This window comes from Typha angustifolia, chromosome 13 (genome assembly GCF_048772165.1).
Source record: "Typha angustifolia cultivar Huaian chromosome 13, ASM4877216v1, whole genome shotgun sequence".
Taxonomy (NCBI): Eukaryota; Viridiplantae; Streptophyta; class Magnoliopsida; order Poales; family Typhaceae; genus Typha; species Typha angustifolia.
The window spans coordinates 18,228,873-18,247,356 of NC_133251.1; the positions used below are offsets into that span (position 1 = coordinate 18,228,873).

At 39.5% G+C, this 18,484-nt stretch overlaps 2 protein-coding genes across 5 annotated transcripts; both read right to left on the reverse strand.

Moving 5' to 3' along the window:
- Positions 1-3,975: 3,975 nt before the first annotated feature.
- LOC140773123 (serine hydroxymethyltransferase, mitochondrial) lies at positions 3,976-11,061 on the reverse strand. 3 transcript variants are annotated; one of them, XM_073115511.1, is made up of 16 exons: positions 10,704-11,061; positions 10,572-10,622; positions 10,396-10,482; positions 10,075-10,196; positions 9,855-9,931; positions 8,895-9,019; positions 7,703-7,795; positions 7,053-7,145; positions 6,750-6,947; positions 6,533-6,637; positions 6,116-6,181; positions 5,664-5,741; positions 5,243-5,354; positions 5,046-5,156; positions 4,714-4,887; positions 3,976-4,215 (listed from the first exon to the last, which is right to left on the reverse strand). In XM_073115511.1, exons 1-15 carry the CDS (start codon positions 10,785-10,787, stop codon positions 4,736-4,738), a joined length of 1,554 nt encoding a protein of 517 aa, XP_072971612.1. In that variant the 5' UTR covers positions 10,788-11,061; the 3' UTR covers positions 3,976-4,215; positions 4,714-4,735. The 3 variants fall into 3 exon arrangements, with proteins under 3 accessions (XP_072971612.1, XP_072971611.1, XP_072971610.1); XM_073115510.1 differs by having other exon boundaries at positions 3,976-4,236; positions 10,704-11,060; XM_073115509.1 differs by having other exon boundaries at positions 3,976-4,233; positions 10,704-11,059.
- Positions 11,062-11,743: 682 nt separating this feature from the next.
- On the reverse strand, positions 11,744-18,320 carry LOC140774970 (inactive protein kinase SELMODRAFT_444075-like). 2 transcript variants are annotated; one of them, XM_073118174.1, is made up of 9 exons: positions 17,850-18,320; positions 17,614-17,741; positions 16,750-16,874; positions 14,644-15,092; positions 13,527-14,207; positions 13,255-13,415; positions 12,927-13,003; positions 12,386-12,713; positions 11,744-12,249 (listed from the first exon to the last, which is right to left on the reverse strand). In XM_073118174.1, the coding sequence occupies exons 1-9, from the start codon at positions 17,992-17,994 to the stop codon at positions 12,052-12,054; spliced, it is 2,292 nt and encodes a 763-aa protein (XP_072974275.1). In that variant the 5' UTR covers positions 17,995-18,320; the 3' UTR covers positions 11,744-12,051. The 2 variants fall into 2 exon arrangements, with proteins under 2 accessions (XP_072974275.1, XP_072974276.1); XM_073118175.1 differs by lacking the exons at positions 16,750-16,874; positions 17,614-17,741; positions 17,850-18,320 and adding an exon at positions 15,175-15,655.
- Positions 18,321-18,484: the final 164 nt, after the last annotated feature.

Sequence of the window (18,484 nt, forward strand, 5' to 3'; positions counted from 1 at the left end):
ATATTAGATAACATTAGGGGTAACTTAGGTATCATGTAAATTATTTAGAGTATTATAATAGAATATTTCATTCCTAGTAGTGTTGCAAACTAGATTTGAACCTATTTGAATAAATTATGAAAATTTAGATAGTAGTAGCTTCATGAGTTACTATTTTAATGGCTCTAATTTCACATAAATATAAGGTTAGAATGAAAAGTTATAAATAAAAGAGTGGAACAAGATCAAAATATGACAGAATGTTAAATATTCGACATTATAGCGGTTATCGAATGGTGTCAGTTAGCCAAGAGTGATGTTGGACAGCTATGAACTAGGATGGTTGTTAGAAGTAGATAGTAAATAAAAGTTTGAAGATGAAGATAGGGTTTCTAACTTAAATCTACTCCTCGAAAAAATAAACAACTATAATTGAAAGTAATACAAGGTAAATAAATTTAATTTAGGTTAACTCAATATTATTCAAAGTATAAATAATTAGAGTTACACTCTACATATTCATAGAGGCTAACTCTAAACTAATTTTCACTTAGATTTTTCTTATTAGTTTTTCTAATTCAACTAAGACTCTTATCTTAAAAGCTTTTTTAATTTAATTAGACTTACCTTAGTGACATATATAATTATAAATTAATTAAAAAATAAATAGACTCGATAATTTAACTCATGTGTCAGATCGTAAAGGGTACTTATCGTAAGTTTAAGTTAACTTAGGATATAAAATAAAAGTTATGTTGAAAAAAAATCGGATTATAAGTTTAAATATAATTAAGCTATGATATATTGCGTTACAAAGCAGCTAAACCAAATTCACAGAGAATAAGTACTACATGGACTTTCTGTAGAACGCCAAACCCCGCACAATTTGTACGAACGCTCGTGGAACGCAAAATTATCTGCAGTAGGTCTCCCCATTTTGATCGATTTTTGCGATTATTCCAATTATGTTTGCCGGTCCAACTTGTCTTGTCGCCCTTTTGCCGTGTTGCTTTTATTCCTGCCCCGCGGGGTAGGTTGTAGGAGCGCTGTCAACAGTCGTCCGTATATATCCACGTGTTCTTGCTGCTATATATATATATATATATATATATATATATCACAAAGCTGCCATAAATGAGGAAACCTCACGTTCAATTTATTTTTTTTAAAAGAAATGCTGCACACACCGATCCAAAAGAGTCATTTCAAAACCACTGAAATATAAGAAATAATAGAAGAAATAGTACTATGCTAGCATTGAATTGATTAAAGTTATTCCTTACTATTCCTAAGACTTATGGCAACTAAAGAAACTCCTCCGCTTCCGCTTGGTGATACACCCCATCACCTCTCCCACAGCTGCTTGATTAAGATAGAGTTGACCCTCTCAAACTATCTCCTTATCCTCAGAAGGCCTTCGATACTGTAAAGCCTTCCCCCAACTTCGTGGACACAGCTGTTCAAAACAGATAGAAAAACCCTGCTCCTAGAGGGTGTCTCTTGGGGGTAAAAAATGATCGGATACGAATTGGATAGTGTTCAATCCATATTCAGATCCATATTTTTTTATTAGGATACGGATATTTAACGGATAGTAAAAATTAAAACTATATCCTAAAAAAACGGATACGGATGATTTTCGGATATGGATCGAATAGTTTTTGAATACAGATCGAATAGTTTTTGGATATGGATCGGATAGTTTTCAGATAAATTTTCAAATCTTAAACGGATACATATCAAATTTTAAACAATATAAAATATTTTTGAAAATGTGGCTTCTAACTGTAATAAGGTGACAACAAGAAACAATATAAAATATTTTTGAAATAAATCTCTCCTCTTCCAGTAATACATTATTTTATAATTACACAGATAAACAAGAGTTTCCAAGAAAAATTAAATTATGCTCTTACTGTAATACAATTGATTCATCTGATAGTAAAAAAGAAAATGGCTATGAATGAAGTAATGAATTATTTTCTAAAACATCTTAAATCTAATAATATGAATTCACGGAAATAAATAATAATAATAATAATAAATTGTCACAAGCTGAAATGGCCTACACCAAGGGTTACACGTTGAATGCACTTTGAAAAATCCTCCAAGTAGTAGGAATAATGGAAAATTAGTTCATGCAACAACAGGCCAATAATATTCACCTCTGTAATTGACCTCCAATTTTTGGAGCTCCTCCGTACTGGTGGTTGGTGCCTCCACGTCCTCAATGTTCCATCTAAGCCCTACTGGTCCTCTCGTGGAGCAGGACTGCAATCCGGGGAAAACTCAGCAAAGTGTTCTCTAATGGCTATTTGCAGAGGGAAAAATTTAAGGCTGGAGGGAGGGAGGACCGAGTTAGAGGAAGGAGAGTCGGTGGAGGGAGGACCGAGCTCGAGGATCCATGGAGGGAAGGCCGGTGGAGGAGGGCCGAGCTCGACGAGGGAGGGCGGTGATGGCGATAATGGATTTTAGATGAAGGCGGCGAGCATTTGTGGATCGAGGAGATTTGGGGGAGATGGCTAGATGGAAGATAAGTAGAGGGTAGGGTTTAGTTGGGTATTTATTAAACGGATAAACAGATATCTGTTATCCGAATCCGATAAAATTAATTATATCCGTATCCATATCTGGATTCAGATTTTTTTCTAAAAGGCTATCCATATCCGGATCCGGATCCAAACAATTTTGTAAATAACTATCCATATCCGTATCTGTATCCGGACATTTTTGTAAATGGCTATCCGTATCCGTATCCGAATCCGAACATTTTTGTAAATAGCTATCCATATCCATATTCGAATCTGAATCAGATAAAATTTTTCTATCTGTATCTAATCCGATCCGGATCGGATAGTGGGTCAGACTTAATCCGACCCTTTTCACCCCTAGTGTGTCTCGTCATCTACTCTTTCTCCAGTGGATCTAGGGAGCCTTGAGCGGAACTGCATACATAGATTTGAAAAGACTACGAACCAATAGAGAGAAATTGTCCTCTTTTATCACTCTACCCCTCCTTCAATCGTATCACCATCCTAGGCTCAATCCTCTTCTCATGTTCCCCTTCGTCATGGTACCATTTTAGGGCAGGCTAGTCCTATCATTGTCCCTTCCACCTCCATATATTGCTCCACCCATCTCCATCGCTTCCTCTACCCCGCATGACTCAAATTTAGTTCCTATGATCACAGGGGCCTCGTTCAAGCAAAGAAAAATTGCTACTTTGTCACTAGTCAAGGTTGCAACACTTCTCTAAAAAGGACACCTATATGGCCGATGCCATGGTGGAAGAGGAAATGACCACTTTGATGGCTGATGACCCTGGTTCCCCTAACGACATTGTTAATCTAATGAGATCTCTCCTTTGGAACTACCATGGGCACGCCAAAAAAGGGTGATCGTTCTTCCTCATTCTTATAAATATGCATAATTCAAATCTTTTTATCTTAATTGAAACCCATCTTAAGAAACACAAGACTGATAATTTCCTCCGCAGGTTATCTCCAGAGTGGATAGGTGCTAGGGTACCAGGAACTAGGGCTGCTAGAGGGATCATTGTAGTTGGAAGAACTAGGATGGCAGAGGTCATAGAGGTCCATTGATCATCCCAAGCCCTTCATGTTGTGATCACGGTCGAAGCAAGTCACCTTTCCTGTTAAGCGCAATTTATGTTAGAATGGCCAACATTGACCGGAATTGGATAAACTATATATGACCTGAGCCATTTCAAGGACCCCTCGATTCCTTGGATGGTGTTGGGCGATTGCCATTGAATGGATCAGATCTATCCATCACACGACTACACGAGTTCCTCTGAAATCTAAATTCAGAACTTCTGGTGGATAACAACGAATTCCAAGATGTAGGCACGAACCGACTTTGAACAATCGTGTAGACCACGCAGTTGGCGACTTCCACTAACAGCATGCATTTTATTTGAAGTACTGGGAATGCGTGATACTTAATTCAGCCTATAGCTCGAATAGCAAGTTAACATATAGAAGATAAAGTTAAATTAGCCAATAGATAGAAATGTTTTGTTGACAACAGAAGCCAGCTTGAACGGCTAGAGCTTACATATAGGATATAGCACGGATGTTTTCATCTCAGGACCAGCTTTAGATATATGTACATCTGAGCAAGAAAATTAACGTTTCATGTTCTCACAAAATGACATTGCTATTCTGCATCCAGAGATATATATTCTTCACCTCTTAAAAACTCCAATGACATGATCTGCAAGCCACCAACAGTCTGCTAGAAAAATTGCATAGTAATTGACTTCAGATTACATGCTAGATCTAGTGCATTAGTTTATTGAAAGTATTCTTCTAGTTGTTTCTTTGTGCGTGTGGAAAAGTCTTCTAGTTGCTACTTCTATACTTTTTCTATCACAATAAGCAAAACGGTGTTCAGAAGCAAGGGAAGAAAAAGTTGAAAGAGTAGCGCCAGCTGGACAAAGAATTAGCTAATTTGGGTGTGAGATATCCATGTATGAATGTAAGCGGGATGATTGGTTTCATGCATGAAACAGTCAGAAATGCAAGGTCCAAGAGCGAATAAATGATGACACTAATAAGTGACGCAGGGATTCCTGCAGGTTAACCTATTTAATGCGAGAAGTTGCAGAGCTACAAATAAAATATGGTGTTCTTTTACTCGAGATGGAGAAGCAAAACAAGATTCAGATCAATAAACTATGACAAGAATAGGAATTTAGAAAATTGAACTGACCAATCCTTGCTGATCAATTTCCTCAATTCTTGTACTTCATAGTCTCTTTTTCAAATCCAATAGTTGGGAACTGTTTTGCATATTTCTCCACAGCATGGCGTAGTTTTGCAATCTCAGATTGGATGTTTGCATCTGTTTGAATAGTAGCTAAGAAGTCCTTTAGCTTCGAGCCACCTGATATACAAAAATCATGACATAGTTTCCAGATCCAAGTTGATCGACTTTACTAGTAAAAGGCGAAAAAGAAAATCTTAACTATCCAACTGCGTACTTTTCTAAGCGTGCAAATAAGTAGAGAACATCCATTCTCTAAGAAAAGAAGTTTATCTAACCTTTGGTTTCAGCTTTGATCTTTACTGCTAACTTAACAGCTGCATCAAAAAAGTCAGCAACTTTTGCGAAGTCCTCTTCCACAAATCCTCTTGATGTGAGAGCTGGAGTTCCTGAATCATCAGAGAGGAATTAGTTAGACAAGACTGATCTACTTATCATGATTAGATCAAAAGTTAGAAGATGGGAAAGGTTGTACCCATCCTAATGCCTCCAGGTACCATGGCGGACACATCACCCGGAACGGTATTTTTATTAGCTGCAATATGTACTAATTCCAACACCTTTTCTACTCTAGACCCATCGATTCCCTGCAAAAATATCAGACAAGCAAGATGGCTATTCTTTCACATGATATGAGTAGACCACAGTCAAATAGCATCAAATAGCAATTGGGATGATTCCACTGTGAAGCAAGGTGGTACTTGGTAGAGCCTCCACATGATATAGAAAAATAATGAAATACTGCAACATATAGGAAAGATGGCAATACCCAAGAGCTACAGATTTTGTGTCGGATCATATTACTCATTGACAAACGTGTTATCAAAGTTATTTAGAAGATATCCTCTTTTAAGTTGCAATAAGAAAAGAAAAGGAAAAAAAGAAGTCATTGTTACCTTGTTCTTCAGATTCACCAAGACTAAATGGTTTTCTGTTCCACCAGAGACAAGCTCATAGCCTTTGGTAACCAAGCACTGCATATTTTTTGACTTCCGCAGTTAGAGATATAACAGAAATATGACTCAAAGCACATGGAAAAATATGATGTTCATTAGTGTAGGGGTTCATTGCAGATGTGATAATGCTTTTCTCAACAGAATTCACAGTAAATGAAGTATGCTACACATACATGCTAATATAGGCAAATACAGCCAACATGTGTTATTAACAGTGATCCGATTCTCTTAAACATTCCTTGTGTCTAATATTCCTATAAATTAGACATAATCTTCACATGAACTATGTCCAGCACAAGCTTAATATAAAATGAGGTCAAAAGCAAATATGAGTCTACTATTATGTGCACGTCTGACAACCATGGCTTGAGAAAAGAAAATGGAAGTTGTACCTGAGAAAATTTTGCACAGTTGCTAAGCACTTGCTCCTGGTAGGCTTTGTATTCCGGAGTTGTTGCCTGGAATTGCACAATGAAAAAAGTGGAAAAACTCATGCATATGGTATTCTTATTGCAAGCACAGCCACCAACAACTTTTAATGGAATGCAACAAAATTTTATTTTCTTTAATAATCTTTAAAGAGCAGCATTCAAAGCAAATCAATTAGAAAATGTTATTCTCAGTTGTATGAGTACAGAATCACCAGTCCTTATTCAAGTGGTAACTTTGCAGGGATCAAGAAAAAGGAAAAACTTTAAGCAGTGTAACAGAGAACTTAAATGGATCTTTGGAGAAGGATAGAAATTTCATTTATGAGTTCCATAACCCTTTGTGTAACAAATCAAAGAACAGGAAATTTGTATGCAAACCTGTTTTAGTGCAACCGCTAAGCCAGCAATTGTGTGATTATGAGGGCCACCTTGAAGACCGGGAAAGACAGCAGCATTGATTTTATCTTCGAAGTCATACAAAACCTTCAGAAATCAGAGCACAACATGTGAATTCAATTGTGTATGAGTTACACCATTGTAAGAATAAGTGATAGCCCAAGAGTGCAGACTACTAGTTGGCAGTCTGCAAGCTCACCTCTTGCCCTTGTTTGTTGATCTCCTTTACTCCCTTCCTGAAAAAGATCATGGCTCCACGTGGTCCACGGAGCGACTTGTGAGTTGTAGTTGTCACTATGTCTGCATACTCAAAAGGAGATGGAATAACACCAGCCGCAACCAGTCCACTGATATGTGCCATATCTGCCAGAAGTACAGATTTCTGCTTGTCGCATACCTGCCAACTCACAACTAGAACTGTAAATTTATGACAAATGACCAACAGTAGGAACAGTAGGTGAAAATCAGTTGCATATAATGGTAGAATTGAGTGAAAGCTTGCCTTACGAATGCGTGCATAGTCATAAAGGCGGGCATACGCACTAGCTCCAGCAACTATTAGTTTGGGTCTAAAGAGAGTGGCACTTTTCTCCAACTGTACGGAGGTTAAAAAGAATGTGATAGAAACCAAATGATTATTCCATAAGCAGCAGGGGTAGAACAAAAAGTGCGCATATATGTGCAAAATCTGAACTAGGTTGAACCAGATGTTCTTGAAAAAGGTATTCATTGATATGCCAAACTAAATATACTGGAATGAAAAGCTCAGTCACAATTGGTTAAAAAAAATGACTGGCAAGAAATGGGAGAAAAGGATGCAAGGAAAGAGAAATAAATCAGAGCAACCACCCAGCAACTACTAGTTTGGGTCTAAAGAGAGTGGCACTTTTCTCCAACTGTACGGAGGTTAAAAAGAATGTGATAGAAACCAAACGATTATTCCATAAGCAGCAGGGGTAGAACAAAAATTGCGCATAGAGGTGCAAAATCTGAACTAGGTTGAACCAGACGTTCTTGAAAAAGGTATTCATTGATATGTCAAACTAAATATACTGGAATGAAAAGCTCAGTCACAATTGTTAAACAAAAGTGATTCAAGCAAGAAATGGGAAAAAAGGATACAAGGAAAGAGAAATAAATCAGAGCAACTACCTGTTCATAATCAATGTAGCCAGTACTCTCATTTAACCTGTAAGGCATCGTCTCAAAGAACATAGAGACAGCGGATATCTTCTTGGTATCAGTCTGCAAATATAAGATAGAGAGAAACAAGACTTTTATAATCACCAAGAAACTGAAAGAGAACAATCAAGCAATGACTTCTCAAGTAAAGATCTCCAAGATCAACTAATAAGCAACCTTCTCAAAACTCTTGTTAAAATTTTATCACAAATCCCATATAAACAGTAAATATAAGTTGGTGGGGGCAAATCTATGAACACATTTTCCATGAATTGTTGGTGATGTTAGTTTTCTTTTTGGAGAGAAGTGAAAATTTAATGATGTCCCAATTAAACTGATGTCGTTAGAATTCGAACCTGAGAATATTCATACAACATGAGCCCTTTTAACCATCAGAGCATTATCTCACTAGCAATTCTTGATTGCATTCGAGTCATGAATTGTGGCACTTAGTATCACATGTTGACAGGTTTGAATTATAGCATATGGTGTTTCTTCTTTACCTTTGGAACTAACAAACAAGTTCAATAAATATATAACAACAATATCACATAATGGCAGCTCAATTACCAAAGCATCACTTTTATCTAAGCAGATCTATAACAACTCGCTACTTATATGAGGCATTGTTGCTCCAAAACAAAACCGATAAAATATGAATCACCTCAAAATAAATGATAAATACAAATATTGAAACCATCAGTTTTTGTAAAAAGCATCACTTTTATTTAACAATTATCAAAGCATCACTTCTTTCAACAGATCTATAACAACTCGCTGCTTATATGAGGCATTGCTGCTCCAAAACAAAACTGAAACAATATGAATCACTTCAAAACGAATGATAAACTAAGAATATTGAAACCATCAGTTTTCATAAAAGCATCACTTTTATTTAACAATTATCAAAGGGCCACTTCTATTTAAACAGATCTATAACAACTCGCTGCTTATATGAGGCATTGCTGCTCCATAACAAGACTGATAGAATATGAATCACTTCAAAACAAATCATAAACTAAGAATATTGAAACCATCAGTTTTCATAGAAAAACATCATGGTAGGACAAAGTATTTGAAATATGGATAAAAAATCACCAAGCACACAATATCAAGATTAACAACAATTCTAACTTTAGGAGATATTGCAGTGTTCCGGCACCTGGTAACCATGAGAAAGATGACCACCATGCGGAAGATCAAGTGCCATAATTCTCTCATGTGGCTTCAAAAGTGCAGTATATACTTGAAAATTAGCAGGAGACCCAGAGAGAGATTGCACATTCACTGCAACAGAGGTGAGGGATTGAGGTTATAAGAAGAAAGTAAAATAGTCCCAGAGAAGAATCATAAATGAAGCATCACATGAGAAATTAATACAGGTTTCTGAAGTGTGTCTCCATTAAAATCAGGGTAGAATATGTGGAACTGTGACAATTAAAGAACTGGTTTCAGAAGCAAAGTTCCTTGAATCCCTCATACAACAGAGTGTAGCTGAATGCGCCTTTACAAAGACACCTCTATGCAGGACAAAATAATTTCAATTTATACCACCTAAATATTAGAATGCAATGGCACATATACTCTAGCACATAAAACTAAAAGGCCATAATAAACACTTGTGCTAATGCATGAACTAGATAACAAATAATTTCAACTGTTAGAAGCTTGACATGGAGATATGCTAGTTTGCCTAATGGCTTAGCATGATAGAGGGAGTGAATATGGATGTTGCAATGAGCGACGAGACTTCCGTCCCCAATGAGGAAAAAAGTAAATCCTGATAACATAATCTGAAAAGCATCATTAAAGAAGAAACTAAATGGAAGGCTTTTCCTCCCCAATAAGGGAAAGAATAAACAAAATTCCTTAAAACATGATCAAATGGTGCATCATTGGAGAAGAAATGAAGCAAGGAATCACATAATAGTAAAAGGAAAATAATAAGAAATGGAAGTTGGTCTTTCAACCGGCATTATAAGATTTATTTTCAATCAAATATCAAATGGGAGAGGAACAGAGAGAAGGTGAGAAGAGACCAAGTTCAAATCAGAAGAGAAAATGAAATGTCGCAAATGAAAAGAAGAAGAGTAACTCCAATTCTCAGAGACATGCATACTACCTCCCCATTTTGCTGGGTCTAGACGAAAAGCTTCCAGCGCACGTTTCTGGCATAGAGATTCGGCCATATCTATGTATCTGGAATCAGGTAAGGAAAATAATTATCTTAGTGATTGGTGGAGACCAAATGCCTACTTTATTGGATGACAATATTCCTGAATCTAGCTAAGTTAGCACAGTGCGCTATATATGATGGAAACAAGATAATAGTCATATCTTACTCATTTCCACCATAATATCTTGCACCAGGATATCCCTCACTGTATTTATTAGTCATGATAGATCCTACTGCTTGCATCACTGAGACGGATGTGAAATTCTCCGACGGTATAAGCTCGAGCCCCTAAGACAACATTCCATAAGCAATTTCTAAGTGATAGCCGACAAAGAGAAAATTCACTCAAGCCTCCAAACAAGTTATATGCAGAACGCAATCCCACCCTCTATTTCTTTATGTAGAAACGAAAGGAAAGAGGATTTGTTTTCTAAGTGGAGAGAGAAAATTACGATGGGCGAAGATAGTGTGAGGAGGACTAGAATACCTTCCATTGCCTGGCTTTCTCGAGTTCAATAATGTCAGCAATCTCCGGATCGACAATCTCCAGCGGAGCATTCAGCTGCTTCGGCCACTGCAGCATGAATCGTTGGCAACGAAATTAGTTTCCTTTAAGATCATAATTCAATTAGGAATGAATCCTGAGATCCGTATGTCACGTACCGTGACACGAGATTTCTCCTTCTCGTAGACGGCTTCGTTTGGAAGGGATGACTGGTTCGCACGCAAGAAACGAAAGGCGAATTAGATTGCAATGCGGAAGATGCGTAAATAAGTAGAGGAGGAGATACCAACCATGTAACAGAGGGTGCTCCGCGACAGCGGCTGTCTCCTAATGGCGGAGGAAGAGAGTCTGCGGAGAGCTGTCGCCATTGCCATCGGGTGAAGAGAGCGTGGTGTTGGTGGGATGGGATAGGATGGGATGAGAGAAAAATAGATGGGGGGAAGGCACCAGTTTCCCCGAATAATCGATTAATAAATCAAATCGGATTTTAGCGGACTGATGACTGATGAGCGAGTAATGAAACCTTAATAGAAAGCTAAAAGAAATTGAGGGACCACAAAATGTCAATTTGTTATCGTTCACCACCTCCCGCGTGGTTCCCTGCGATTTCACTACACGGGATGGGACCCACGATTGATTGCTTTTTGCCCCGTATAGGAGTAGTTGTAATTGGAATTAATGGTGGCGATGCGGTGCGGCTTGATGCAGCAGCCTCTTCGTTCCTTGTTTGTTGGAGAGAGAGAGAGAGAGAGAGAGAGAGAGAGAGAGAGAGATCCGTCCGAAATGAGAAGATAAAATCGCACGCAATGTAAGGTGGGGAGTGGTGCATCATCGTTATTGGATGTAGTGCGTCTGTCATCCACGACGCGGCAGGCAGGCCACTCGCACCCTATCCTCGCCCGTGGCCACAAAAGCCGATGCGGCGGGTAAGTGAGAAGAACCAAGATACCATCCGCACAACCCGAAGCTGGCCATATCTTTTGTATATATTTTCCCTTTTGTACTTATCAGAAGGTAACGTTGCCCGCGGAAAGACACCGATAAAATTTCGACCAGAGGATCGCAATTTTTGGGACAACTTGCTTTGGGTTTAAAGCCTCTCCATTCGGGGGTCCAATTTGGAGAAAGAAAACGGGTAATATCTGAAGGACGGGGAAAAATAAAATAAAACAAATTTACAGTAAATCTCAGATATTTGTTAATCATAGGTCTGACGTAACTAAAGACGGGGAAAATAAAATAAAACAAATTCACAGTAAAGCTCAGATATAGCCGTTATACCATCGAATTCTGTGATATTGCATATGCACCTCGCTAATGTAAGTAAATGAATATGTCCTCCCATTATTCCAGAAAATATCTTCTTCTTCTTTTAAATATCATATAATAGTACCTTCAATTTCTTACATCGATCATCATTTCTTTATAGTGATGTCACTAAGCATAACTGAATTGTACATCAAATTGGTTTTGGTGTTAAACCGATTTGGTATTGATTCATTACATGTTAGAGAATAGCAAAGATACCACATTATTTGTGGGTGGGGAGAGAAATTTCAGGTGCTGGGACGGGCGAAATTCGATGGACATGGAACACCAACAAGTAAAGAGCTACAGCATGAACCATGCTAATAGATATTAGGAAAAGTGAGACCAATTTCTCTCGGCGTAAATGGCATCGAGTACAATTTCATTAGGGATCCTGCTGGAGAGGCTTCCACCTGCCTTATTGTCCTGCTGCAGGATCGAACGGCTGATGCGGCTACTTCTGCTGCCCACAGAGTCGCAGCTAAAGCCTGCATCCACGACAGCCTCTCCTTCCAAAATTCTCAATATCTGGTTCCACACAATTACATATACGCCGATGTATCAAATTTATTCTTTTTCTTTTTCTTTTTGCGGGACTGTAACGCAATATTAGCTTATGCAGGATAGATAAACAGGAAAGAAAATGTCTTAATTAATTAATTACCTTTGACATGCTAGGCCTACTCTGTGGATCACGTCTGAGACATAAGGAAGCAGCACGTGCCATAGTGATGATTTGGCGTGAGAAGAAGCGAGCTTCGTTCTTGTCAGGTTTCGGGTCCAGAAAACGGTCGACCGCGACGGTTCGGCCCTCTTCCAACGCCAAGAATAGGAGTGGACGGGCCCATTCCACCAACAATTCCTGGCCTTTTGGCTGGGCCGGATCCATGGCCCTTCGGCCTGTTATCAATTGTAGGATTACTATGCCATACGCGTACACGTCCACCTTTTCCGTTACAGTTCCGTATTCGATGTATTCAGGTGCCAGATACCTGAAAGCATTGTGAGCTACTGAGCTCCACAGATTCACGCATCTACTATGTAATAGAAAATGGGCAGGCGAACCTAACAATTAGGTCCGAGACTTGGAATACGAAGCTTAAATATATATAAGGCCGACCACAAAGTGCTCTGATATGTTAAAGAGGCCCTATAAATATGTTTGGCAGTCAAAAGCGATAATTAAGACAACAGGAGATGCGCACCCGAAAGTTCTGGCAATATGAGCGTCCATGGAGGAAGATTTCTCTGTTTGACATGTTCTGATGTTGAAGCCACCAAGCTGAGATAAAGGCAAAGCACGGCTATCAGTCGCCAAATCTGATTATTCTTTGAATTTAAAACCGCGGTATACTAGATAAAGTTTGAAAACTAGAGAAAGACGGGCTTTGTATGCGAAGGATAGAGTAGAATGGGCTTGGGCCAGCCTACTCTGTTGATCGAGCCCCGCCTTTCCCCATATCAGAGTAGCCGTAAGTTTCTCTCTGTTCTTTTGCTCCAAAATGAAAAGAAAAGGGAGTAAATATGGGGTACCAATGGCTCGAAATCATGGGTGAGAAGTATATTGTTTGGGCGCATGTCTTTGTGGACCACGAATCCCACCCTGCAGTCCTCATGGAGGTACCGCAGCCCTCTTGCCACGCCTACTGCAATCTTAACTCTTGCATACCAATCCAATGGTGGCTTTCGCTGCCCTACAAAATCAAACAGGACATAAAAATCCAACTGCAAGAATCGTACATTATGGGAAGCTCCGTTTTGACTGATTACTTTAATAAGGAAGTGTTAGTTATATTTTGCTTCACCATATAGATGGAGGTCCAAGGAGCCATTGCATATGTACTCGTAGACCAGCGCCCTCCTCTCCCCCTTGACACAGAACCCCACCAGCATGACAATATTCCTGTGCTGTGCCCGGCTTAGTAGCTCGACCTCTGCACAGAATTCATCCTCGCCTCTCATCTCGCTCACCTCCTTGAGCTGCTTCACAGCTAACACTTGCCCGTCTTCAAGCAAACCTCTATAGATGCACCCGAATTGACCCTCGGCCACGAGATTCCCACTGGAGAAGCCATTAGTCGCCACCTCAAGCTCTTGATACGTAAAGCGTCTCGGTGGCTTCCCAAAGAGTGGACCCTTGTGCTGGCATATGGAGCAAAGAGGAGGGGGGACAGATGGGGAGCTTCCAAACAAAGAGACTGCCTCCCGCACGTCAGAGGTATAACTGCACTCCTTGACTGCCTGGATTTCTCGGACGACATAGTCTGGTTTTGATTCGGCCAAGTTCTCCTGTAGGGTTTTAGCCCTACCAAGAGGCGGCTTCGTGCTCTGGTTATTCCTGCAGCTTGGGACCAAAGGGGCTTGATCCTCTAAAATGTGATTCTGGGGGATCCAGTAAACTCCATTTCTACGAGTTGTCGCAAATGGAGAAACTGGTGGCGATGTACCTCTTTCTGAATAAAATTTGGACTCCTCGTTCCTGCAACCTGTTAAAAAAGAGAACATCCAAAATCGATTTACCTATTACGTGGAGTAATTTATTGTATCTTGACTATCTAGATGACTGTATATGATATTCCAGTAATTTACGTATTACGGGAGTGTTCTCTATTCTTAGAGGGTGTTTGGAAATCTCTCTCATTTTTGGCTCTATTTAGAGTGTCTTTTCCTCTTTAATGTTCGCTGAAAATATAAAGATGGGTAGAATTGAAATCCAATAGTTACTAAAATGCAGAGAGGAGTAGAGTTGAAACCCAATGTCTGCTAATAAAATGCAGAGCGGTAGATTTGAAATCCATTGTAGGTGTTCTTTTCGGAGTAAGCTAGGGTGAGCCGAAAAGCTAGTGAAAGAATATTCAGCATGCACATGGGAACTCAGTACTACTTATGTTCCAGTCGATCGTTGGACATATAAAAACTTACCGCCATCGTGGAGAAGCTCCAAATCAAGATGGTTAGAAAGAGGGCTTGCTCTCCCGCGGCTGCTACCCGAGTCTGGAGTAGGTGTCCCATTAGAACCGACGTCTTCCATAGAGCTCAGCTTTCTGTAGTTAAATCTTTCAAAAAGAGGATTCTGTTCACGGACAACTATGGAAGAGGCTCCACCTCGCAACACGGAATTCAATTGCACAGGTCTGGCTTCTCTATCACATGACGCTTTTGCATTATCGGTGCTACTTGCGGATACCAATTTCTTGGTTCTATTGTCTGGAAACCTTTCCCTGGAGCACGGGGAAGAGTATGATGGAGGGAATGCTTTATGATTCCCCCCTCCTAAGTTCAGTCTGAGCACTTTAGGGCAGGATCCTTTCATCACAACAATGCTGCATTGTAGCTCCTCCATACAATGTTTCTCCTCTTGCTTTAACTTTCTGCGAAGTTAGGAACAAAATCTTTCAAGATAAATGTTAAAGAGATACATTAGGTCATAAAAAGTGCATAAAAATTTCATACTTGTTATACTTGAATTTGGACATTCATGTGCTTTACAAAATCAATGGTTTAAACGACCCATACTGACTGACATGACAATCCGGCTAAGTTGGAATATCAAAGCTGCAGGCATTGGATGGGTAATATGTAGCCAATTTTCACCATCTCTAAGTAATCATTGCTAGAACGTACAAAGAGGGATTATATTTTTGCATCTGGATCAATCACATGTCAAGGAAAAAGTGCTGGGTGCAATTTGTTTCTGTTCTCCACCAGAAGATCCTTTTGGAAGGTAGTATGGGGGCCAGGATGAGGGCGGGGCCAATAATGCGGCAATTTTGGTTGGCGTTTACATGCAAGGTCCAACGACGAGTACTGCATGACTGCTCAAGATAATAATAATGGCTGGCTGGCTGGCTGATCGCACGTATTTAGGCCATTGCAGGGCAAGTTGGACCGGGGAATAGCTGGCTGTGCATCCCAAGGATCCTCCCGGTCCGACATCGAGCTAATAATTGCGGGGGACATCGCTAAAGTGGACCAAGTTCCTTGAGCAATGTCTACAGTAACCACTAACCACCCCCATTAATTTTGCAACTGAGCTCGGCCTCGGACCCGTAATTAAAGCCTTACTTTACGGAATGACTGTGTCCGTGTATGGAACTTCTATGAGCGTGGGTCCCTAGTGCATTCGGTAAGAAGGTTCGGTTAGTGCAAGTGGTTCGTATCCAGTTGAGTAGTCCCATGTGCATCTATTCCAATCGAAAGAGTATTATAAACAAAGAACTAGACTAGCTACTTTCATGGCACACAGTATGGAGCTAGGACCATCAATAGGGGGGGACAAAATAGTGGAAGGAATTATTATTGTGATCAGGCCAACTGATCATTTAAACAATCATGTCTGGCTGTTTCAATCCCTCCCTTATTTTTCATTTAATAGAAAGCAAAAGAATAATAATCAAACATATTAATCCTTGAGACACTTCTATGAGTCTTATCATACATCATCACGAATGCACAACATAGAGAAGTTCAGTAATATTCATCTACCTTGTCCATGATTAATTAAGAGTTTAGCAGGAACAAGATACTTCTGCCATCTACCCTGTTCCTACAAGTGGACGCTAGTAGTTAATAAGCAACCTTCTTCGAATTAAGAGACTCCATGCAGCGAAAACTGGACGAACAAGCGTTGGCGGAAAATTGCAGATTTTCAATATGGGAAGATTGGCCAGGACGTTGCACATGCTTATTTATGTCATTTCCTGTGGTCTATGATCGACTGGTACCAATGAATCGGCTTTAACTTAAGAGAGAGAGAGAGAGGTAGTTGGTTCCATGTGGAACATGAAATGACCAGCTCCAACTCGGGTATATTGCAGAGTTGTCTCATGTGCATGTGGATGATTGTGAACATTAATTGCTCAGGACAGTGACTGGCTAGTCAAGGGGGAATAGTGGTGAACTGGTGATTGAAAGAAGAAGACTTCGAAGTTTGATCACTCTTTGCCTTTTAAATTAGCATTCACCTTTCTTCGTATTTCATAATGAGAAAACTAGGAAATTAAGAAATGAAGTTTGAGGACTACTGGCCTGTCAAGTACGATCCAGTTGGCTCCGACTCTCTTCGCTTCCGCAGCCACCACCGACCATCTGCTGTTGGTGGTGGAAGAAGTAGAACCCGCCTCCGAGCCCACTACCTTTATCCTCACGTTTACCTGCCAAAATTAGCCTGACTTTTTAAATATTTTAATTCTACTCCCAATTTTTTTACATGTTTTATTTGTTTATATATAAAAGTATTAAGACGAAGTGTATTTAAAAATTGCTGCTCGATCATTGATTTTCAAAAATAAAAATTATTGACTGAATCCACAATTTATATAAAAATTTTAAATTTTTTTTAAAATTTATTAAATTTGAAAAAAAAATTATATAAGATGTTGATCCTTGACTTATATTTAAAAGTTATTAAATCAAAAGAATAACTTATATAAAATTTCTTCCTAAAACTTTACTAACTTTTTTGAAAAATTTAAAAGTTCTATATAAATCGCGGTTTCCAAACAATATAATCTCGTATTTAAATTTTAATTTATACTAAGACATAAAATAAATTTTTGAGAGGGCAAGTACGGTCACAAACTCTTTTTCCATAACCTCTTTTTATTTTTATTTTTTATTATTCTCTTCTTAGTCACTTATCACTTCGATCAGAGACAAGCACAGAGATTTAGGAGATTCAGATAGAAGAAGAAGAGCAAAGGATTTTAGAAAAAAGCTTTGTGCGGTTTGCTTTCCTGGTAAAGCATGTTTTTTTTCCCTGTTTCTTAACACGTCTCCCATTGCATTGTCTATCGCAACCATCTCTCAAATTGAATACTCGACCAGTGATGAATTAGGTGGAAAAGGGAAACAAGAAGTAATGTCGTGACGCATGAGTCAAAAGATTGATACCTCGTTATGGCCATCAATTTGCAGCGCCATTTGAGAGCAAGAGGCTGAGATCTGACAGTTATCCCTGCGATGGCTCCCACATTCTCCGCCGAACTTCGGAAATCCCCACAGCAATTTCCGCCGCCACCCTTTTTTTTTTCGGTTCAAAAGAAAAAAAAAATTATTTTTTTTGTAATTTTGCTAATGTAGCGAGAAACAGAGCAACTAATTAGGGAATAAAAGACGACGGCAAGTACCTCTCGGGCCATCTTGGTCGGCCAAGACGGCGAGAAGGGTGACGAGATCGCCAGGACGTACTATGTGGGTGAGAGCCCAAGCAAGCGCCGTCTTGGAGATCTCCCTCTCTGCCCTCACCGCTACCACCACTACGTTTTCCGACATGCTGGAGCTCCTCCGATTCCGAATTGGAAATTTGTTGGGCGTACTACTCGTCGCACATTCGTTCTATCCTCCTCTTTCCGCAATCACTCGGTTTCTTGGACATACTTTTAGGCGGGATGCGGGAGCAAAGGGATGTGATGGGAAGGCATAAGGATTTATACAATCAAATCCATCCAATAGTAACACTCAGCTCTACACCCCCAATACCCCATAAATGCCGAGGAAGACAAAACCAGACGCTATCTGTATCTCTGGTGGCTGCTGAGGTCTGCGAGGCCAAGCGACCCAACCTAACCTACATTATTGAGGTTCGATTTGTTTCTCGCCTCGGGCAGGGCAGTTAGGGCCAACACAGAGCGTTCGACGTAACTAAATGGAGAAAAATTAGATTACAGTTGGCCCATCAGATGACTTCAAGTCCAGGTTGCTTTGGCCAGAGCCTACCTATTTTGTACAGTTTTGTCCAGGTGAGAGAGGAAAAGGAAAAGCA